Here is a 22,105-nt window from a genome sequence, read left to right as displayed (position 1 = left end):
GTAACAGAGTTGAAAGACACATTCCCACAGTAATCTTACAGTCTACGGGAGGAGCGAGACATTAATGTAAATAATTTATGGATGTGTACTTAAGTGCTTTGGTTGCTGAGGGCGGGGAAATACAGTCTAGAAGAGGGAGGGAGACAATAATATAAATAATTTGTATTTATAAAGATATGTATAGAAGATAAAGATATGTATAGAAGTGCTTCAGGGTTGAGGGTGGGGCGAATAGCAAACAATAATAATAATAATGACGGGACGGTATCACAGATCCAAGGGCACGGAGGACACAGAAGGGAGAGGGAGCTGGTGAACAGAAGAATTAATGCCTCTTGGAGGAACTGTGACAATACTAATAATAGTGGTATCTGTTAAGCGCTTACTATGTGCCAAGCACTGTTCTAAGCGCTGGGGTCGATACAAGGTAATCATGTTGTCCCGCATGGGGCTCACAGTCTTAATCCCCCTTTTACAGATGAGGTAACTGAGGCACAGAGAAGGTAAGTATCACACTAAGGTCACACAGCAGACAAGTGGCGGAGCCGGGACTAGAACCCACAACCTCTGACTCCCAACCCCGCGCTCCTTCCATTGAGCCACGCTGCTTCTTAATAGGGCTTTGAGGCAGAAGGACCAGGAGCCACCCTGGCTTCACACCTTTCCCAATCAGGCTCTCTCCTCTCTTTCTCGAAGGGGCAATCACACAGAGTGCAGCGTGGCCCAGTGGAACCAACACAGGTCCAGGAGCCCAAGGCCCCGGGTTTTAATCCCCGCTCGGCCTCTTGCGTGACCTTGTTCTTGTCACCTAACTGGTCGGAACGTCAGTTTTCTCATCTGTCGAATGGACGTTCAATGCCCGCTCTCCCTCCCACTTGGACCGGGTGCCCCGGGAGGGCCGGGGACTTTGTCTAACCTGATCATCTTAGGTCTTTCCCAGGACCCAGTACAGTACTTAGCAAGGGGGTAAGGCCTCAAATACCGTCATTATCGCCATCATCGTCGTCATTTTTACTACTACTACTAATAAATACTCCCAAGTCAGCTGGAATGCAGAGATTCTATTCTTGGAAAACTTGCATGGTGACATCTCACCGTGCCGTTCCGACACCGGCCGGCTTTGTCGGACGACTGCTCCGATTCCCCCACTGCATTCCAGTCGGAAGGCGGATCGAAAACCCGGGGGAGGGCAGCCCTCGGCCGACGGCTGCTGCTGTCTCGAGCCCGTTTCACTGAGGTTTTAAAAATGTCACTGACCCGAGGCTTCCCTTGCACCGAGAGTCCTACGGCCGTTCCCGGAATAAAACCATCAATCAGTGGTGTTTACTGAGGTCTTATTATGTGCAGAGCATTGGACTAAGCCTTTAGGGGAGCGCGGTACAACACGATTGGTAAGAAACATTCCCTTTCCCCAGGGAGTTTGCAGTCTTACCTGGAACTTTACCAAGAGTGGGTACCTGGGCCAAGTGAAGGAAGTGACTCGCCATATGAGAAAGCCCACCGGACAGAGCCTGGCTCGGGGCCTGCTCCTCCTGGCTGAGTCACCTTGACTCCAATTTAAGCCTTCTCTGCCCTAGTTTCTGCTTGTGCAAAACGAGCCCGGGTCTGCCTTCCTTCTGGGATTACCGGGACACGGCAAAGCTGCCGGCTCCGGGAAATGAGGACTCCGTCCCAATTTGAGGCCCGGAAGAGTCAAACTCGGGGCCTGGGGTCACCGTGCAGCTGAGGTCGGGATGTTTCCTGGGCTGAACCCCCAGGCTGGATTTTCCTTTAAATTCACGGAGGTCCGGTCGGCTCTCTGTCAGGGCAGCTGAGCGGGGCATAATAATAATGATGGCTTTTGTTAAGCGCCTACTATGTGCAAAGCACTGTTCTAAGGGCATGCTTTCCTGAGACAAAACGACCGCCGCCCAAAGTCCCTTCACCACCAAATAGAGAATAAACACACACCCCTCTCTCCTGGACACTTATCGCCCCCCACCCCCAAACTTGGCCCTCCCTTCTTCCTCAGCCTCAGATAGACCACCCAACTCACCAAAACGTTTTCAGGTTCCAGTCCCATTCATTCGATAGTATTTACTGAGCGCTTACTGTGTGCAGAGCGCTATACTAAGCGTTTGGGAGAGGACAAGAGACCAGTAAACAGACGCATCCCCTGCCCACACTGAGCTTACAGTCTAGAGGGGATTTCCAACTCTTGTGACTTTCTTGCTCAATCTCTCATCCCCGTACTCTATCTCTCAACCACCCCTGCACCGCCTCAGCACTAAGCACTTATCCCCCACCCCCCGACATATGACTTAAGCACACATCCTTCTACTCCACAGCTTCCCCCTGCCTGTACTTTATTTTACTATGCCTCCTCCCACTCCCCGCTTCTTGAGGGCAAGGACTGTGTCCGCTCAAAGTGCTCTGCACAGAGTAAACCCTCAATAAATACTACCGATTGATCCTCATTTACTTCGTTGCCCTGTCTTTCAAGAAATGAGGCCTCACCAGTTAAGAGAGTCACTTCAATTCTTTTTTTTTTTTTTAATGGTATTTGTTAAGCCCTTACTATGTGCCAGGCAGTGTTCTAAGCGCTGAGGGGGATACAAGTTAATCAGGTTTGGATACACTCCCTGTCCCACACGGGGCTCCCAGTCTTAATCCCCATATTGCAGATGAGGGAACTGAGGCCCAGAGAAGGGAAGTGACTTCCCCACGGTCACCCAGAAGACAAGAAGTGGGGCCAGGATTACAACACGGATCCTTCCAACTTCCAGGCCTGCACGCTAACCACTAGACCACGCCGCTTCTCAATTCCCACCCCGGGCCTCTCCCCTGGGGATTCCCGCTCCGGCCTTCCAGCTCCATCTCGCCCCGCACCTAAAATATTTGCGCTCTCTACAACGATCCTCTTCCCGCCTTTGCCGACTCCGCGGGCGTGCCGCTCTGAATCACTGCCACATCACCACCGCCCCGGGGGCACCCCTCTATTATGTGGGCATCCCCGAAGCCGGGCTTACCGTGCCCACTTTCATCCCAGCCAAGGGCAGTCCTGCCGGAAGCAGTACCCAAGACCCGGGAGGAGAAAAATGGGCTCCGTTTTCCTGCCTCGCCCTCCCCCTTTCTCTCCGGGGTGGGGGGGGGGGGAAATGACGGGACAAGCAGTTCTCCTGGAGAACCCATTTTTTAGATGGCAATTAAGCCATTACCATGTGCCAGGCACTATTCTAAGCGTTGAGGTAGATAGCAGATAATCAGGTTGGACACAGTCCGTGTCCCCCATCCCCATTTTGCAGATAAGGTAGGAGGCACCGAGAAGTTAAAGTGACTTGCCCAAGGTCACAAAGGAGACAAGTGGTGGAGCCGAGATTAGAACCCAGTAATTTAGAGCAGTGTGGCTCGGTGGAAAGAGCATGGGCTTTGGAGTCAGAGGTCATGGGTTTGAATCCCGGCTCTGCCACTTGGAAGCTGTGTGACTGTGGGCAAGTCATTTAACTTCTTTGTGCCTCAGTTACCTCATCTGTAAAATGGGGATTAAGACTGTGAGCCCCACGTGGGACAACCTGATTACCCTGTGTCTCCCCCAGCGCTTAGAACAGTGCTCTGCACATAGTAAGCGCTTAACATATACCAACATTATTATTATTATTATTAAGCTCATTGGGGGCAGGGAATGTGTCTGCTTTTACTGTTTTACTGTACTCGCTATAGCGCTTAGTACAGGGCTCTGCACACAGTAAGCATTCAGTAAATTCGACTGAGTGAATGAATGTTTCCCAGGTCCACGCTCTATCCATTAGGCCGTACTGCTTCTCCATGCGCCTTGACTACTCGGCTCCATCAGCCGCTGGGGAACCGTCGGGAGAATGTCCCCCAGCCTCCCGACGGCGTCCTGCCCCAAGTGCGATGGGACACCCTGTGCAAGGACAAAACGATTGAACCTGGAAAAATCTCCCAGGAGGACGGCCTACTTAAAAACAGGCCCCCTGAACGTCTTGTTTCTAATTAGGTCAAAAAGGGGCACACGCAGAATGTACAATTCCGAGTCAACTGCAAGGTTTTGGTCATTTCAAGCACCAGGAAATTAGCAAAGAACTTTGCTTAGGATAAAGAGAACTTTTCCTCGTCTTAATTCCTTTTATTTATATTAATAGATCTGTACAGATACATTTATGCAATTAATAAGCCTATATAATAATTACAATAATAACGATGGCATTGGGTAAGCACTTACTATGTGTCAAGCATTGTTCTAAGCACTGGGGTGGATACAAGATAATGAGGTCGGTCACAGTGCCTGTCCTGTATGAGGCTCCCGGTCTAAGCAAGGGGGAAAAGGACTGAATTCCCATTTTCCAGATGAGGCGGCTGAGACAAGTGAAGTGGCTTGCCCGGAGTCACCCGGCAGACCAGTGGCGAAGCCAGGATGAGCACCCAGGTTCTCCGACCTCCAAGCCCAGGCTCTATCCATTAGGCCAGGATGCGTCTTTTCGTTCCTAGGCCCCGCTTTATCTATATGCATATATAGATCTATACACGCACAGTAATGTTGGTATTTAAGTGCTTACTATGTCCAGAGCACTGTTCTAGGCGCTGGGGGAGACACCGGGTAATCAGGTTGTCCCCCTGAGGCTCACAAGTCTTAATCCCCATTTTACAGAAGGGGTAACGGAGGCACCGAGACGTTAAGTGACTTGCCCACAGTCGCACAGCTGACAAGTGGCAGAGCCGGCATTCGAACCCACGACCTCGGACTCCCAAACCCGGGTTCTTTCCACTGAGCCTCGCTGCTTCTCTATAGGGCTAGGTAGATGGATCTTCACTCTCCCCACCCCCCGCGGGGCATCTGAATCTATTGCTCTAGCTACACCATCTAAAGGACAAGCAGCACGACAATGGATAGATCACGGGTCGGGGAGTCGGTAGGACCCGGGCTTTAATCCCAGCTCTGCCACGGACCTGCTGGGTGACCTTGGGCAGCTCACTTCGCTTCTCTGGGCCTCCGTTACCTCATCTGTCATATAGGGATTATGAGTGTGCGCCCCATGGGGGACAGGGACTGTGTCCAACCTGATTAACCTGCATCTGCTCCAGCACTGAGAACAGTGCTTGGCACATAATGATAATAATTTTAATAATGATGGTATTTGTTAAGTGCCTGCTATGTGCCAAGCGCCGTCCTAAGCGCTGGGATAGATACACTTTTATCAGGTTGTCCCTCGTGGGGCTCACAGTCTTAACCCCCATTTTACAGAGGAGGCAACTGAGGCACAGAGAAGTGAATTGACTTGCCCAAAGTCACGCAGCTGACAAGTGGCGGAGCCGGGATTAGAACCTTCCACCTCGGGGCTCTTTCCATTTTGCCTCGAGTAAGCACTAAAGTCCCCTTATTATTATTAATTATTATTATTATTATTAAGGGGCCAGCAAGCCTGGAGTTGTGACCCAGAACTGGCCTCCAGCTCAGGATCACTGCTCTCCCCATCACCAGGCAATGCAGGTCCTCCCATCTCCCGAACTTTTGTGTATTTTTATTCTCCTTTATCAGAGGAGCCCGTAGAGCAAAAGCACAAATCGGGGCCCGCGTGCAAGGATTGGTTTATTCACTCAATCGGATTTCTTGTGACCTTACTGTGTGCAACGCACTGTACTAAGTGTCTGGGAGAATACAATAAAACAATAAACTGACACATTCTCTCCAGACCAGTTACAGTCTGTGGGGGAGGGGGAGACAGATATGAACATAAATACCGAAATTACAGATAGGTACATGAGTGTTGTGAGAGTAGAATTTAGATCTCCTGATTCCCAGGCCAGGGCTAGGATTCCCAAATCCCTCTAGACTGTAGGCTCACGTGGGCGGGGAACGCATCTGTTATACTGTACTCTCCCAAATTTAGCACAGTGCTCTGCACACAGTAAGCGCTCAATATATATGACTGACAGTGCTCTTTTTTCCAACACCACCTCTCTCTAGAAGCGATTTCTGCACTAATTCATATACCGATCCACCTCTCCTTCCTCCTGACAATTAATCCCTTCAAAGTCTGGCTCTCCTGCTAGATTTTAAACTCCTCCAAGGCAGGGATCCTACTACCAACACTTAGTACAGTGTTCTGCACACGGTAGAGTCAATAATTGGAATAATCTGGGCATCTGTTAAGCGTCTACTAGGTGCCAGGCACCGTACTAAGCGCCGGGGTGGGCGCAAGCAAATCGGGCTGGAATCAGTCCCTGTCCCACATGGGGCTCACAGTCTCAATCTCCATTTTACAGATGGGGCAATTGAGGCCCAGAAAGTGAAATGGTTTGCCCAAGGCCGCACAGTGGACAAGGGACAGAGTCGGGATTAGAACCCAAGACCTTCTGACTTCAAGGCCCTAGTCTCTATGCCACACGATGGATGGATCGATTTACCCCGGCACGTCGGCCCTGTCCATCTTTTGATTTCTCGGCCTGAAGACACTAGGATTCCACAGCCTGGTGGGTGGGTGTGAAGATAAAAGCAACCCAGCTTCTGAATCTCTGCTCTGCTCAATGGCTCACACTCCCATTTGTAATAATAATAATAATGTTGATATTTGTTAAGCGCTTACTATGAGCAGAGCACTGTTCTAAGCACTGGGGTAGATACAGGGTCATCAGGTTGTCCCACGTGAGGTTCACAGTTAATCCCCATTTTCCCGATGAGGTAACTGAGGCCCAGAGAAGTCAAGTGACTTGCCCACAGTCATACAGCTGATGAGTGGCAGAGCCAGGATTCGAACCCACGACCTCTGACTCCCAAGCCCGGGCTCTTTCCACTGAGCCACGCTGCTCCTCTAATAATAATGTTGGTATTTGTTAAGCGCTGACTATGTGCAGAGCACCGCTCTAAGCGCCGGGGTGGATACAGGGTAATCAGGTTGTCCCACGTGAGGATCACAGTCTTCACCCCCATTTTACAGTTGAGGTAACTGAGGCACGGAGAAGTCAAGTGACTTGCCCAAAGTCACACAGCTGACAAGTGGAAGAGCCGGGTTTCGATCCCATGACCTCTGACTCCCAAGCCCGGGCTCTTTCCACTGAGCCACGCTGCTCCTCTAATAATGTTGGTATTGGTTAAGCGCTTACTATGTGCGGAGCACTGCTCTAAGCGCTGGGGTGGATACAGGGTCATCAGGTGGTCCCACGTGAGGCTCCCAGTCGTCATTCCCATTTTACAGATGGCGTAACTGAGGCCCAGAGAAGTGAGGTGACCTGCCCACAGTCCCACGGCTGACACGTGGCCGGGCCGGGATTCGAACCCACGACCTTCGCCTCCCAGGCCGCGTCTCTTATCCTAACGGCTCCTCTCTTCTCCCGTTCTTTCATCACAGGAGCTCCGGGGAGGGAGCTCGGCTAAACGTTCTACTCAGGGCAACGTATTTTGCAAGGGGATTTGCTGACACAACCGAAACCACCAAAGGAGTTGGTTTGCGGGTTTCATTACTTGACGGCAATATGGGTTCATTATGAAAAAGGCAAGAGGGCTGTCTCTGATGATTTGTCACCGTGGGTGTGTGGGAGGTATATTGACAAGTCTTGCAAGAGGGAGTTGCTTAAACGGGTTCTGGGAAAACTCCCGCCCCCCCCCTCCGCCAGGAGATTTAGGAAGGCCTCCACCCACACCCTCTCAAGAGAACCTGGTTCTCTACTTGCAACTGACATTTGGAGGATTTAAGTGACTCCTTAGAAAGCGCCTCTGAAGGTCTCCTGTTCCAAATCCCGGCCGGGCGACTGTGAAGGTGGTACAACTCCAGGATTTACACCCGCTCTGTACAACGGGAAATATGAATAAACAAGTACGCTCAGCGCCGTAAGAATCCCCGTTCCAACGCTGGGGGAAAGACGGGATGCAGAGAGTGACCCCTCGCTCTCCCTCCCCGAGGCACGGAGGAGCAGCGGATAAACCGCGTCAGGATATCACTTCTTTATACTGGATTAGTAATAATAATCCCGGTATTCGTTAAGCACTTACTATGTGCTGGCCGTTGTACTAAGCGCGGGGGTCGACACAAGCAAATCAGGTTGGACACGGTCCTTGCCTGTCCCTCGTGGCGCTCGCGGTCTCAATCCCCGTATTACCAATGAGGGAACTGAGGCACAGAGAAGTGACTTGCCCAGGGACACACAGCAGACAAGTGGCGGAGCCGGGATTAGAACCCGTGACCTTCTGCCCATGCTCTATCCACTACACCATGCCGCTTCTGTTTGCGGCACACGAACCTCTTTGAGATCTGTATTTCCCACTGTCGCTACTACGGACAAGGTTCGGGAATGCTGCGGAAGAGGAGCGTAAATCCTTGCTGCAATCCATGAATGAATCGATGGTATTTATTTGAGAGCTTAATAGGTACTGTACTAAGCACTACAGTGGGTACAACGCATCAGAGTTGGTAAATTCATTCCCCGCCCGCAAGGTGCTAAGTCCAGAGACAGATATTAAAATAAATTACGGGTAGATCTGTGATCTTGGTTAAGTGCTTATCATGTGCTACGCATCGTGCAAAGCCCTGGGGTGGATACCAGATTCAATTCAATTGTCCCGATTGAGCACTTACTGCGCGCAGTGCACTGTACTAAGCTCTGGGGAGAGGCCCAGACAATAATAAATGGACACAAGATAATCAGGCCTCACAGTTTAAGTAGGAGGGAGCACAGATACTGAATCCCACATTCCAGACGAGGAGACTGGAGCACAGAGAAGTGAGGTGACATGCTCGAGGTCATAAATCGGACAGTGACGGAGCTGGAACTATAATAATAATAATGATAAAAAATTATGGTATTTGTTAAGCACTTACTATGTGCTGAGCACTGTTCTAACTGGGGGCAGAGACAGGGTAATCAGCTTGTCCCACGTGGGGCTCACGTTTTTTAATCCCCATTTTTACAGATGAGTTAACCGAGGCCCAGAGAAGTTAAGTGATTTGCCCACGGTAACACAGCAGACGAGTGGCGGAGCCCTAGTCCTCTGACTCTCAGGCGTGGGCTCTCTGTCTCTGGAATTTGGGGCTTACTATGTGCCAGGCACTGTTCAGAGCTAATCGGATTGAAGGAATCGATTTCAAGGAGGCAGAGGATGGGGTGAGTATTAAGTGCTTAAAGGATACAGATTCAAGCGCAGAGGAGAAAGAAGGGAGGGGCAATAAGCCCTGTGAGACTACAAGATCCCACGGGGCAAAGCAGGAGTCTACTAATCCGAAGTGCTCTGCATACGATAGGTGCTTAATATATCCTCCTGATGGCTTCATTTCATTTATCAACTCCTCCTTTGTTTCATTCATTCAATAGCATTTATTGAGCGCTTCCTAGGTGCAGAGCACTGTACTACGCGCTTGGAATGGACAATTCGGGAACAGGTAGAGACAATCCCTGCCCAATGACGGGCTTACGGTCTAATCGGCCTGTCCTCCCTCCTAGACCCTTCTTGTGGGCAGGGAGCGTGGCTCCGTGGAAAGAGCCCGGGCTTGGGAGTCAGAGGTCGTGGGTCCGAATCCCGGGCTCTGCCACTTGTCAGCTGTGTGACTGTGGGCAAGTCGCTTAACTTCTCTGTGCCTCAGTTCCCTCATCTGTAAAAATGGGGATTAAGACTGTGAGCCTCATGTGGGACAGCCCGATTAGCCTGTATGCCCCAGCACTTAGAACAGTGCTCTGCACATAGTAAGCGCTTAACCAATACCAACGTTATTATTATACTCTCCCAAGCACTTAGCACACAGTAAGAGCTCCACCAACACCACTGATGGATTGATTCCTAAAGCTCCAGCCTCAGGCTAGCTACTCAGCTCCCTCACCATCCAGCAATCCACGGTATTTACTGAGCCCCACCCTCCCTCCCTCCCTCTTCATTCATCTTTCTACCCCTGGGCCAATCATTAAATCGCCTTTATGCATCAAATCATATTTCTTGAGTCTTACTGGGGGCAGAGCACTATATTAACGCTTGGGAGAGTACAGTAAAGACACGCTCCCTGCCCATGACGCGTTTATGGTCGGGGAAGACAGACATCAATCAAAATAAATACAAGATATAAGTGCTTTGGGGCTGGGAGGGGGGAAGAACAAAGGGAGCAAGTCAGGGCAGGTAGAAGGGAATGAGAGAAGAGGAAGGGGTGGATTTGGGGGGGGGGGGGGAGGCTTAGTTTGGGAAGGCCTCGTCGAGATGTGTCTTCAATACAGCTTTGGTTTGTCTGTCAGTTCATTCATTCATTCAATAATATTTATTGAGCGCTTACTATGTGCAGAGCACCGTACTAAGCGCTTGGAATGGACAAATCGGCAACAGAGACCGTCCCTGCCCACTGACGGGCTTACACTCTCATCGGTTTTGAAGCCCGATCCCTGCCCACAAGGCCCTTGCTCTCTGGAGAGGGAGGGTGATAGACACTAAAATGAAGCACGGATTTATTATTTTAATCTCTAAATCTGGGAGTCCTAAAGATAGGTTTCCCCAGTGCTCGGGAGCTGGGGTGAATGACGAAGCAAGTGCAAAAGGCAGGTACACAAGGACGAGGAGTAGGGGGTGAGGATGATGATGGCATTTGTGAAGCGCTTACTACGCGCCAAGCACTGTTCTAAGCGCCGGGCTTTGCCAGGGAAGGCCTCGGGGAGAAGTGATTTTAGGAGGAGTTTCAAGGCGGGGAGAGCGGTGGGCTGTGGGAACAAAAAAGGGGAGCGTGCCAGGCCAGAGGGAGGATGTGGGGAGGGGGGGGTCAGCAAGACTTTTCTTCTCCAAAAGTCATTTGAAGGGCAGGGCAAATGACTTGCTCTCTAGCCTGTAAGCTCGAGGGGGGCAGGGAACGTGTCTACCCACTCTGCTGTACTGAGAAGGAGCACGGCTCAGTGGAAAGAGTCAGAGGTCACGGGTTCGAATCTCAACTCTGCCACTTGTCAGCTGTGTGACTGGGGGCAAGTCACTTCACTGGGCCTCAGTTCCCTCATCTGTAAAATGGGGATGAAGACTGTGAGTCTCACGTGGGACAACCTGATAACTCTATCTACCCCAGCGCTTAGAACAGTGCTCTGTACATAGTAAGCGCTTAACAAATACCAACATTATTATATTACTCTCCCAAGTGCTCCGGTGCTCTGCACACAGTAAGCACTCGGTATATGATTTAGACGAGAACAGGAATGAGTAGGTTGGTGTTGGGGGAGTGAAGTGTATAGTCTGGATTGTAACGACCTGCTCCTTTTATTCATCCTCCCTCCCAACCCCACGGCGCTTATGTACGTATCCGTACTTTATTGATATTAATGTCTGTCTCCCTCTCTAAACCATAGGTTGTTGTGGACAAGGAATGTGTCCGTTCATCGTTACACTGTACTCTCCCAAGTGCTTAGTACACTGCTCTGCACGAATTAAGAGTCAATGAAAACGACTAATAGAAAGTGAGGTATTGTAGGAAGGGGAAAACCTCAGTGAGTGTCTTTAAGCAGGTGGTAAGGAGCTTGATGCGGAGGTAGATGGGCAACCACGGGAGGTTTTTGAAGAGTGGGGAGTTGTGAACCCTTTTTCTTTCAAAAACACCAATGATCTGGGCACTGAGTGAGGGACAAAGTAGAGTGGGGAGAGACAGGAGGCTGGGAGGTCAGTGAGGAAGCTGATGGAGTAAAAGAGGCAGGATAGATTTGCTTGGAGCAACATGTTCGCAGCTTGGGCGGAGAGGAAAGGGCAGACTCTAGAGATACTGACAGGATTTGGGAACTGACTGCATATCCCAATTCCTCTCTCCCCCTACGAATATTCGTAATAACACCACCATCACCACTTATGGCATTTGCTAATAAATTTGGGTATTTGTTAAGCCCTTACTATGTGCCATCCACGACACCAAGCACCTCGAGTAGATACGAGGCATTCCTATGTCCCACATGGGGCTCAGAGTCTGAGTAGGAGGGAGTAGCATTTCCCTCCCATTTTACAGATGAGGAAACTGAGGCACGGGGACTCGTCCAAGGTCCATCGATCCATCGTTTTTACAGGCTCTGTACTAAGCCCGTCTGTAAGCCCAAAGGGCAGGGAGTGTCTCTGTTACCGATTTGTACATTCCAAGCGCTTAGTACAGTGCTCTGCACATAGTAAGCGCTCAAAAAATAGTATTGAATGAATGAAAAAGCCCTTGGGAGTACGGCCTAACAGCGGGTCCCCCGGCAGACAAGTGGATTAGAACCCCGGACCCGCTCTTTCCGCTAGGCCACGCTGCTAAGCGCTTACTATGTGCCAAACACTGTACTAAACCCTGCGGGCGATCCCAGTTAATCAGACGGAACACAGTCCCCGCACCACATGGGGTGTTCAGTCTAAGCAGGAGAGAAAATGGGTTTTGAACACCACTTTACAGAGGAGGAAACAGACCGAGAGGTTCAGTGACTTGCCCCAGGAGCTAAGTGGCTACCACTTACCAGGCCCTGCTGGTGACCTTCACGGCTGGCTACTGCTTTCCGCCTCCTCTCTCCCTTAATAGACTCCTCCGTCCAGTGAATTGCTGGGCTGTCTCTAAGTTCCCCCACCCTTCGGCTTTCTGAGCGCACGCAAGCGTCAACAACCGGCCAGTGTAGTAACTAACCTCGCCCCCGACATTCACCCTTCGTTCCCACCGAGAATCGCGCCGACGATCTTATTCGTTCACACAGGTCTACGCACGCTTCTAATACTCCGCCGTTGGGGGAAACAGACAAGAGTGTGGGGGAAACCATCAAGAAACGAAAAAGGCAAGAGGAGTACACGTGAACGAGTGAGGCAGATAAAGGTCAAGTTAAAATGGAGCGGCAGGAGGAAGCGGAGAATGGGCACCGTTGGGGAGACGGCAGATGGACCGGGGAGCCGAAGAGCGAGTAGCAGACTGGTCCCGTGGAAAGAGCCCAGGCTTGGTAATGGGAGATCCTGGGTTCTAATCCTGGCTCTGCCAACTGTCTGCTTGGTCACCCTGGGGTGGTCGCTTCGCTTCTCTGTTCCTCAGTTCTCTCATCTGCAAAATGAAGAGTCAACCCCTGTTTTCCCTCCTCAGACCGTGAGCTCCATGTGGGACCTGATGACCTTGTATCTACCCCGGCACTTGGTTTCGGTGCTTGGCACAGAGTAAGCGCTTAAATACAATTATGATGATCATTATTAATAACAACAATTAGAGTGAGCAGCCAGGAGGATATAAAAGAGGAAGGTAAAAATCAAAAGTTGTTGAGCCTGAAGAGCTGAGAGGTCTTGAGGGGTGTAAGATGCCAGTTCTCTCTTCTTTGACCTTCACAAATTCACTCGGTCTTTTCCCGTTCCCACCTCCCACTTTTTGTCAACACCCGTTTATTTAATTTACTCAGTCGTATTTAATGAGCGCTCACTGTGTGCAGAGCACTGTGCTTGGGAGAGTACAATACAAGAATAATGAACCCACAATGAGTTTACAGTCTCGAGGGGAGGGTGGGAGGAGAGACAGACATTAATATAAATAAATTACAGATAGGTATATAGGTGCTGTGGGGCTGGGAGGGGGGAAGAACAAAGACAGCAAGTCAGGCTGATGCAAAAGGGAGTTGGAATAGCGTCAAAGGTTGGGCGGGGTGCTTAGTAATAATGTGGGTATTTGTTAAGCGCTTACTATGTGCAGAGCACTGTTCTAAGCGCTGGGGTAGATACAGGGTAATCAGGTTGTCCCACGTGAGGCTCACAGTTAATCCCCATTTTACAGATGAGGTCACTGAGGCACAGAGAAGTGAAGTGACTTGCCCACAGTCACACAACTGACAAATGGTAGAGCCGGGAGTCGAACCCATGACCTCGGCCTCCCAAGCCCGGGCTCTTTCCATCAGGGAAGGCCTCCTGGAGGAGATGTGCCTGGTTATTTGCAACCTTAATTTTGAAAACATTTTGAATGAATGGGGTCTGCCTTTCTGGCAACAGCTTTGACAACCTCTAGACTATAAGCTCTTTGTGGGCAGGAAAACTTTCTCCCACCGCTGTTCATCTGTACTCTTCCAAGCGCTCAGTACAGTGCACCGCACGTGGTAAGCACTCAATACGTGGCGCGGCTGATGATCCCCTTAAAAGAGGTCATTCCTTCAGAATTTTTGCATCCTGAATCTCGCTGCCCAACAACGCCTGGCGTCGTTAACCATTTCTGATTTGAGTGGTTAAGAAGCTATTATGGTGTTTGTTCGGCATGATGCGCCAAGCACTGTTCGAAACACTTAGGTGGCTACAGGTTAATCAGGTCAGACACAGTACCTGCCCCACATGGGGCTCAGAGTCTAACTCGAAGGGCCAGTTTGCTACCTGGACCGTGAATCAATCCATCAATCGTATTTAGTGAGCGCTGACTGTGTGCAGAGCACTGAACTAAGTGCTTGGGAGAGGACAACAGCAGGTCCCACAGCAGACAAGTGGCAGAGCTGGGATTACGGTGCTCTGCACGCAGTGAGCGCTCAATAAATGCAACTCAACAAATGAACCCAGAGCCTCACTTCCAGGCCCACGCTCTTTCCACTAGGCCAGGCAGCGTGGCTCAGTGGAAAGAGCCCGGGCTTGAGAGTCCGAGGTCATGGGTTCGAATCCCAGCTATGCGACTGTGGGCAAGTCACTTCACTTCTCTGTGCCTCAGTTACCTCATCTGTAAAATGGGGATTAACTGTGAGCCTCCCGTGGGACAACCTGATCACCCTGTATCTACCCCAGCGCTTAGAACAGTGCTCTGCACATAGTAAGTACTTAAACACCAACATTATTATTACCTAGTGGAAGGCAGACTCAGTGACTATTTTATATGGTAAAATCTCCCCTGGAGATTTCCCCCCTTAATTCGTCAGTGAGACCCTGTTCAAATTTGGTATCCTGAAGAAGAGGGACCGAGTAGTTAAGGCCATGGAGTTAGTCCGCTTTTGATTTTTGAAGACGGTGGGTTCAGACCCACTCTCTCTCAGACACATTATTTTACAACAAGCCGTAGGAGCATCGACCCTTTCCCTTAAAAGAGAGAGCCTGGGCTTGGGAGTCAGAGGTCATGGGTTCGAATCCCCACTCTGCCACTGGTCAGCTGTGCGACTGTGGGCAAGTCACGTCACTGGGCCTCAGTGCCCTCATCTGGAAAACGGGGATTAAGACTGTGAGCCTCACATGGGACAACCTGATGACCTTGGATCTCCCCAGGCGCTTAGAACAGTCCTCTGCAAATAGTAAGCGCTTAATACCAACATTATTATTATTATTAAAAATAAGAACCAGGTGGCAACAGTAACAGCAAGAGAAAAGCCTTGGTGAATTAGGACGTTACGTGACCGTGGAGAACGCAGAGGTGACTTATTCTGAGCTGGGAGTTGACGACTCTGATTTGGAGCCTCCCCGCCCTGCAGCACGCTCAAAAGGATACAGAAACGGGAAACGCACAGTCCACAGCGAGCACTTTATCAGGCAGGACGCCAGCCAGCCCTCTTCCTCTTCCAGTCACACACTTTTGGAAGTCAACTGACCAGTCCCCTCCCCCTCGCGGCATTAACCACAGAGAGGCAGTGCAGCCTAATGGAGGGAGCCCAGGCCGGGGAGTCGGAAAGACCCCAATCCCAAGCCTGGCTCCGCTACTTGTCCGCTGCGCAACCCTGTGCAAGACACTTGGCTTCTCTGGGCCCGCTACCTCGCCTGGAAAACGGGGATTAAGACCGCAAGCCCCACGCGGGACGGGGGTCCGTGTCCAACCCGACTACCCTGCATCTGCCTGGGCGTTTAGAACAGTGCCCGGCACCGGCTTAGCGAGATCCGTTAGAAAGAAGAACGGATCACCCGAGCGGGAGTCCGCAGGAGGCCGCGTAGCCAGGCCGATTCCAAGTGGACATCTGGTTTGTGATATTTCCCCATTAGACCGCATCATTTTCATATCTGCAAATCTCTGTTTACTTCCCCTTACGTTTAGAAAAGCCTTCGCAGCTCATCTGGCAGGCACTAACTCAGGAAACCCTTCTGCTGTGGGCAAATTCATCTCCACCGGGCAGCGGGCAAATGCGGACAGAAGCGGCACGCTCCGGCGGAAGGAGCTGGGGCCTGGGAATCCGTCACCCTGGGTTCTGCCACTTGTCTGCTGTGTGACCCTGGGCAAGTCACTTCACCTCCCCCGTGCCTCGGTTCTCTCATCTGGAAAATGGGGATTAAGTCCTCCTCCCTTCGACTTGGACTGCGAACCCTATCCTATGGGGGTCGGGGCCTGAGTCCGGCCTGATGAGCTTGTATTCCCCCCAGCACTTAGCACGCTGCTTCGCCTAGGGTAAGCACTTCGATATTATTTTGTTTTAAAAAGAGCCACGCGAGAAAACCATCTCTAATGAGGGAACTGACTCGAGCGGCCCGGCTGAATGGGTTCAATACACCCATAGTTTCCTGTACTTTCATAGATGCAGCACCAACCCCTGTCTTTTAGATGGGAAGCGTGGAAAAAAAACCACCCCAAATCCACCCGTTCACCGGTAGACAGAACCATCCGTTTCTTTCTTCTTGCCTCAGTCGCTCACGTAGGGTGCTAGACTGTAAAATCCTGGGTGGGCTCTTCCAAGCACTCTGTACAGTCAGTGGGCTGCACAGGAGGCAGTGCTTGGCACACAGTTAGCGCTTAACAAATATCACACTTAAATATCATCGTTATTACTATTATTACAGACTTCTTTGCTCACCAAATACCCCTAAATTCGGTCCCCCAAAGCAGAGGACTGGGGATTCGGGGTGAACTACTAAACAGCGAGCCAGGTTTCGGGGCCGCAGGCCCTGATGGTCGCGCCGGCCCGCCCGCCTAAACAGTCATTCATTCAACGGTATTTATTGAGCGCTTCTACGTGCAGAGCACGGTACTAAGCGCTTGGAATATACAATTCGGGAAGCGATGGAGACAATCCCTGCCCAGTGACGGGCTTTTAGTCCGAGCAGGGACACACACCCCTCCCTGCCACAGAGAGAGCACCTAACCTACACCGATCACTGTTCTAAGCACCTGGGGCCGTCCACTACAGCCAGCAAATATACACCCAAAAGAGAGCTACCGATCTGGCTATCAATCACATTTGAGCGCCTGTTGCATACAAAGCACCGAGCCCTCTCCTCGCCTACGAGAAGCAGCGTGGCTCAGTGGAAAGAGCACGGGCTTTGGAGTCAGGGCTCATGAGTTCGAATCCCAGCTCTGCCACTTGTCAGCTGTGTGACTGTGGGCAAGTCACTTAACTTCTCTGTGCCTCAGTTCCCTCATCTGTAAAATGGGGATTAAGACTGTGAGCCCCACGTGGGACAACCTGATTCCCCTGTGTCTACCCCAGCGCTTAGAACAGTGCTCGGCACATAGTAAGCGCTTAACAAATACCAACATTATTATTATTATTCCTGGAAGCAGAGTCCAAAAAGGCTAAAAAACAGGACCGTTGCCCTCTGAACAATCGGTATTTTGGCCACTACTGTGCGCTGAGCACTGCTGCCGGCGGCTGGGAGAGGAGAGGGGCGTTCAAACAAGAACAGAGCTTGGTACGTAGCAAGCATTTAAATACCATTCTTCTTCTTCTTCTTAAAAGAAACATGTCCATATCCATCATGTATTTGTTTGTATTGCCTCCCTCTCTGGACTGAAGGTGCTGGTGACAGAAGCAGCGTGGCTCGGTGGAAAGAGCCTGGGCTTCGGAGTCAGAGGTCATGGGTTCGACTCCCAGCTCTGCCACTTGTCGGCTGTGGGAGACTGTGGGCCAGTCACTTCACTTCTCTGGGCCTCAGTGACCTCATCTGTAAAATGGGGATGAACCGGGAGCCTCATGTGGGACAACCTGATGACCCTGTATCTCCCCCAGCGCTTAGAACAGTGCTCTGCACAGAGTAAGCGCTTAACAAATACCAACATTATTATTATTACCAACCCTGCTGCACTATCAGTGCTTAGCACACAGTAAGCGCTTGGCTCAGTGGAAAGAGCCCAGGCTTGGAAGTCAGAGGTCATGGGCTCTAATCCCAGCTCTGCTACTTGTCAGCTGTGACTCTGGGCAACTCACTTCACTGGGCCTCGGTGACCTCAGCTGTAAAATGGGGATGAAGACTGGGAGCCCCACATGGGACCACCTGATCACCTTGTATCCCCCTTCAGCGCTTAGAACAGTGCTTTGCACCTAGTAAGTGCTTAACAAAAACCACCATTATTAAATACCATCATTACGATCATCATTATTGCCCTCTCCCAAGCGCTCGGTCCAGAGATCTGCAGCCAGTAGGCGCTCAATCAATACCACTACTTGAGCTCTGCTGCCAGTAGGCGCTCAATCAATACCACTACTTGAGCTCTGCAGCCAGTAGGCGCTCAATCAATACCACTGCTTGAGCTCTGCAGCCAGTAGGCGCTCAATCAGTACTGCTTGAGCTCTGCAGCCAGTAGGCGCTCAATAAATACTACTGCTGGAGTTGTCTGCCCATCCTCCTGAAGTCTACATTGGTGTTTGTTTACTCTGCCTCGCCGTCTAGACTGCAAGTGTCTCACGGGCGGGGCTTTCTACCCACTCTGGGGCGCTCAATAGATAGCTCGGTTGATCCCTCTGCCCACAAGCCCTGTGTCTCCATCTGTCTTTGTTTAATGTCTCGTGTCCACCTCTAGGCACTCAGGGGCTGGGCGGTCTAATAATCATGTTGGTATTTGTTAAGCACTTACTAAGTGCAGAGCACTGTTCTAAGCGCTGGGGTAGACACAGGGGAATCCGGTTGTCCCACTTGAGGCTCACAGTCTTCATCCCCATTTTATAGATGAGGGAACTGAGGCGCAGAGAAGTGAGGTACCTCGCCCCAGGTCACCCAGCTGACAAGTGGCAGAGCAGGGATTCGAACGCATGACCTCTGACTCCCAAGCCCGGGCTCCTTCTACTGAGGCGCGCTGCTTCTCACAGGTCTACCCGCTCTACGTGGCTTAGACAAGGCATGAAACTCAGGGGTCGTGGGTTCTAATCACCGCTCCGCCCCTCATCCGCTGCTGGGGGGGGGGGGCGGGCGCAGACTCTCGGCAAGTCCTTTTGCTCCTCCGGGCCTCAGTGGGCTCAGCTGTAAAATGGGGATGAAGACTGGGAGCCCCACGTGGGCCGACCTGATTACCGTGTGTCTACCCCGGCGCTTCGAGAAGCAGCGTGGCTCAGTGGCAGGAGCCCGGGCTCGGCAGAGGTCGTGGGTTCTAATCCCACCCCCCCCCTCCCCCCCCCGGCCACCTGTCTGCCGTGTGACCTTGGGCAAGCCGCTTCACTTTTCTGTCCCTCGGTGACCTCATCTGCTAAACGGGGATGAAGCCTGAGCCCCACGTGGGACCACCTGATGACCTTTTCTCTATCCCAGCGTTTAGCACAGTGGCCCCACAATAATGTCGGCATTTTAGCAAGCGCTTACCCAACGCCGGCATTATCCATGAGAAGCAGTGGGGCTCAGTGGCAAAATAATAATAATAATAATAATAATAATAATAATAATGTTGGTATTTGTTAAGCGCTCACTATGTGCAGAGCACTGTTCTAAGCGCTGGGGGAGATCCTGGATAATCAGGTTGTCCCACGTGAGGCTCACAGTTAATCCCCATTTTACAGATGAGGGAAGTGAAGCCCAGAGAAGTGAAGTGACCTGCCCACAGTCTCCCAGCTGACCAGTGGCAGAACTGGGATTCGAACCCATGACCTCTGACTCCCAAGCCCGGCCTCTTTCCACTAAGCCACGCTGCCCGGGCTCGGGAGTCAGAGGCCATGGGTTCGAATCCCAGTTCTGCCACTGGTCAGCCGTGTGTCTGTGGGCGAGTCACTTCACTTCTCTGTGCCTCAGTGGCCTCGCCTGTAAAATGGGGATTAACTGGGAGCCTCCCGAGGGACGACCCGATGACCCCTTATCTCCCCCAGCGCTTAGAACAGTGCTCTGCACCTAGTAAGCGCTTACCAAATGCCAACATTATTATTATTATCATTATTACTATCGACCCCAGCGCTTAGAACAGTGCACATAGTAAGTGCTTAACAAATGCCAACATTACTATTATTATCATTATTATGACCGACCCCAGCGCTTAGAACAGTGCTCTGCACCTAGTAAGCGCTTAACAAATACCCACATTATTATGATTATCATGATTATCTCCCCCAGCGCCTAGAACAGTGCACATAGTAAGCGCTTAACAAATACCCACATTATTATTATCATGATTATCTCCCCCAGCGCTTAGAACAGTGCACATAGTAGGCGCTTAACAAATACCCACATTATTATCATTATCTCCCCCAGCGCTTAGAACAGTGCACATAGTAGGCGCTTAACAAATACCCACATTATTATCATGATTATCTCCCCCAGCGCTTAAAACAGTGCACAGAGTACGCGCTTAACAAATACCCACATTATTATTATCAGGATTATCTCCGCCAGCGCTTAAAACAGTGCACATAGTAGGCTTTAACAAATACCCACATTATTATTATCATGATTATCTCCCCCAGCGCTTAAAACAGTGCACATAGTAGGCGCTTAACAAATACCCACATTATTATCATCATGATTATCTCCCCCAGCGCTTGGAACAGTGCACAGAGTAAGCGCTTAATACCAACATTATTATCGACCCCAGCGCTTAGTACCGTGCAAGGCCCCCAGTTAAGCGCTTACTACAGCAGCGAGGCGCTCAACAAATAATCCTCCCGTCGGTATCGAAGCGCTCGGTGCGGAGCACTGCTCTAAGCGCTGGGGGAGGGAGGGAGGGTCAGCAGAGTGACCCGGCGGAGGGGGGTGTGGGGGGCGCCGGGCCTCAGTTTCCCCCGGGGCCGTACCTGGGCGCCGGCTCGATGAGGGTGGTGGTGTCCAGGTAGTGGATCTTGTAGAAGTCCAGCAGGGCGGGCAGGTGGTCGAACTCCTGGTCGCCGATCTTGAAGCGGCGGTTGGGCAGCGAGTTGATGATGTAGTGGGAGACCCGCGAGTTCTCGGACACGGACAGCACGTAGTCGCCGGGGCAGGTGGACGAGTCCCGCACGAGGAAGACGCCGTGGCGCTGACCCTGCAGCCGGCTCTGGGCCTCCTGGCGCGACACCGGCCCCAGGTACCAGGCCCCGCGGTCCGACGAGTCGAACCGGGCCGACGACATGGCGGCGCTCACAGAGCCGGGGAGGCGCCTCGCCCGCCCCCCCGGGCCCGGGGCATCCTCCTGCGCCGCCGGCGGCCTCCCCGCTGAGGCGCCCGCTCGACGACGACGACGCTCGGCGGTCGCCTTTTCCCCCGCCCGCGCCGAGCGACGGCCGCTCCGGTCGGGCGCCTCACCTCACGGCCAGAAGACAAAATGGCGGACCGCCCCCCCCCCCCCACACCCACCCTCACCTCCCGCTCAGACCCGACAACGACCGCCTTTGCGCAGGCGCACACCGCGCGCGCGCGCGCTCCCCCGGCCTCGCGCCCGGCCGCGCGCCCGGCCCCCCACTGCGCACGCGCCCCCTCCCCGCCTCGCGCCCGGCCCCTCACTGCGCAGGCGCCTCCCCCCTCCCACCCCCGGCCTCGCCCCTGCGCACGCGTGCGCTCCTCTCGCCTCCTGCCCCCCCCCCCGCCCACTGCGCACGCGCGCCTCTCGCCTCACAAACCCGGGCCCTTATCCCGCACCTCTACACCCGCCCCATCGTATTTAATAATGTGGGTATTTGTTAAGCGCTTACTAGGTGCAGAGCACTGTTCTAAGCGCTGGGGGAGATGCAGGGTCATCAGCCTGTCCCACGTGGGGCTCCCAGTCTTCATCCCCATTTGACAGATGAGGTCACTGAGGCCCAGAGAAGTGAAGTGACTCGCCCCAGGTCACACAGCTGACAAGGGGCAGAGCCGGGGTTCGAACCCACGACCTCTGACTCCCAAGCCCGGGCTCTTTCTACCGAGCCACGCTGCTTCTCTGTTTATTAAGCGCTTACTGTGGGCCGAGCACTGTATTCATACTAACGTTGGTATTTGTTAAACACTTACTCTGTGCAGAGCACTGTTCGAAGCGCTGGGGGAGATACAGGGTCATCGGGTTGACCCACGGGAGGGTCACGGTCTTCATCCCCATTTTACAAATGAGGTCACTGAGGCACAGTGAAGTGACTAATGTGGGTATTTGTTAAGTGCTTA

General features: G+C 52.0%; 1 protein-coding gene across 1 annotated transcript in view; it reads right to left on the bottom strand.

Moving 5' to 3' along the window:
* Nucleotides 1–21,301, bottom strand: part of CRKL (CRK like proto-oncogene, adaptor protein) — a 44,714-nt gene extending 23,413 nt beyond the window's left edge. Inside the window, exon 1 of the mRNA XM_001507457.4 lies at nt 20,791–21,301. Coding sequence (XP_001507507.2) covers nt 20,791–21,101 — 311 coding nt within the window. The 5' untranslated portion in view covers nt 21,102–21,301. The remainder of the gene's footprint in view (nt 1–20,790) is intronic.
* Nucleotides 21,302–22,105: the final 804 nt, after the last annotated feature.

Source organism: Ornithorhynchus anatinus, chromosome 21, assembly GCF_004115215.2.
Source record: "Ornithorhynchus anatinus isolate Pmale09 chromosome 21, mOrnAna1.pri.v4, whole genome shotgun sequence".
Lineage (NCBI taxonomy): Eukaryota > Metazoa > Chordata > Mammalia > Monotremata > Ornithorhynchidae > Ornithorhynchus > Ornithorhynchus anatinus.
This window is presented reverse-complemented; position numbering and strand designations above follow the sequence as displayed.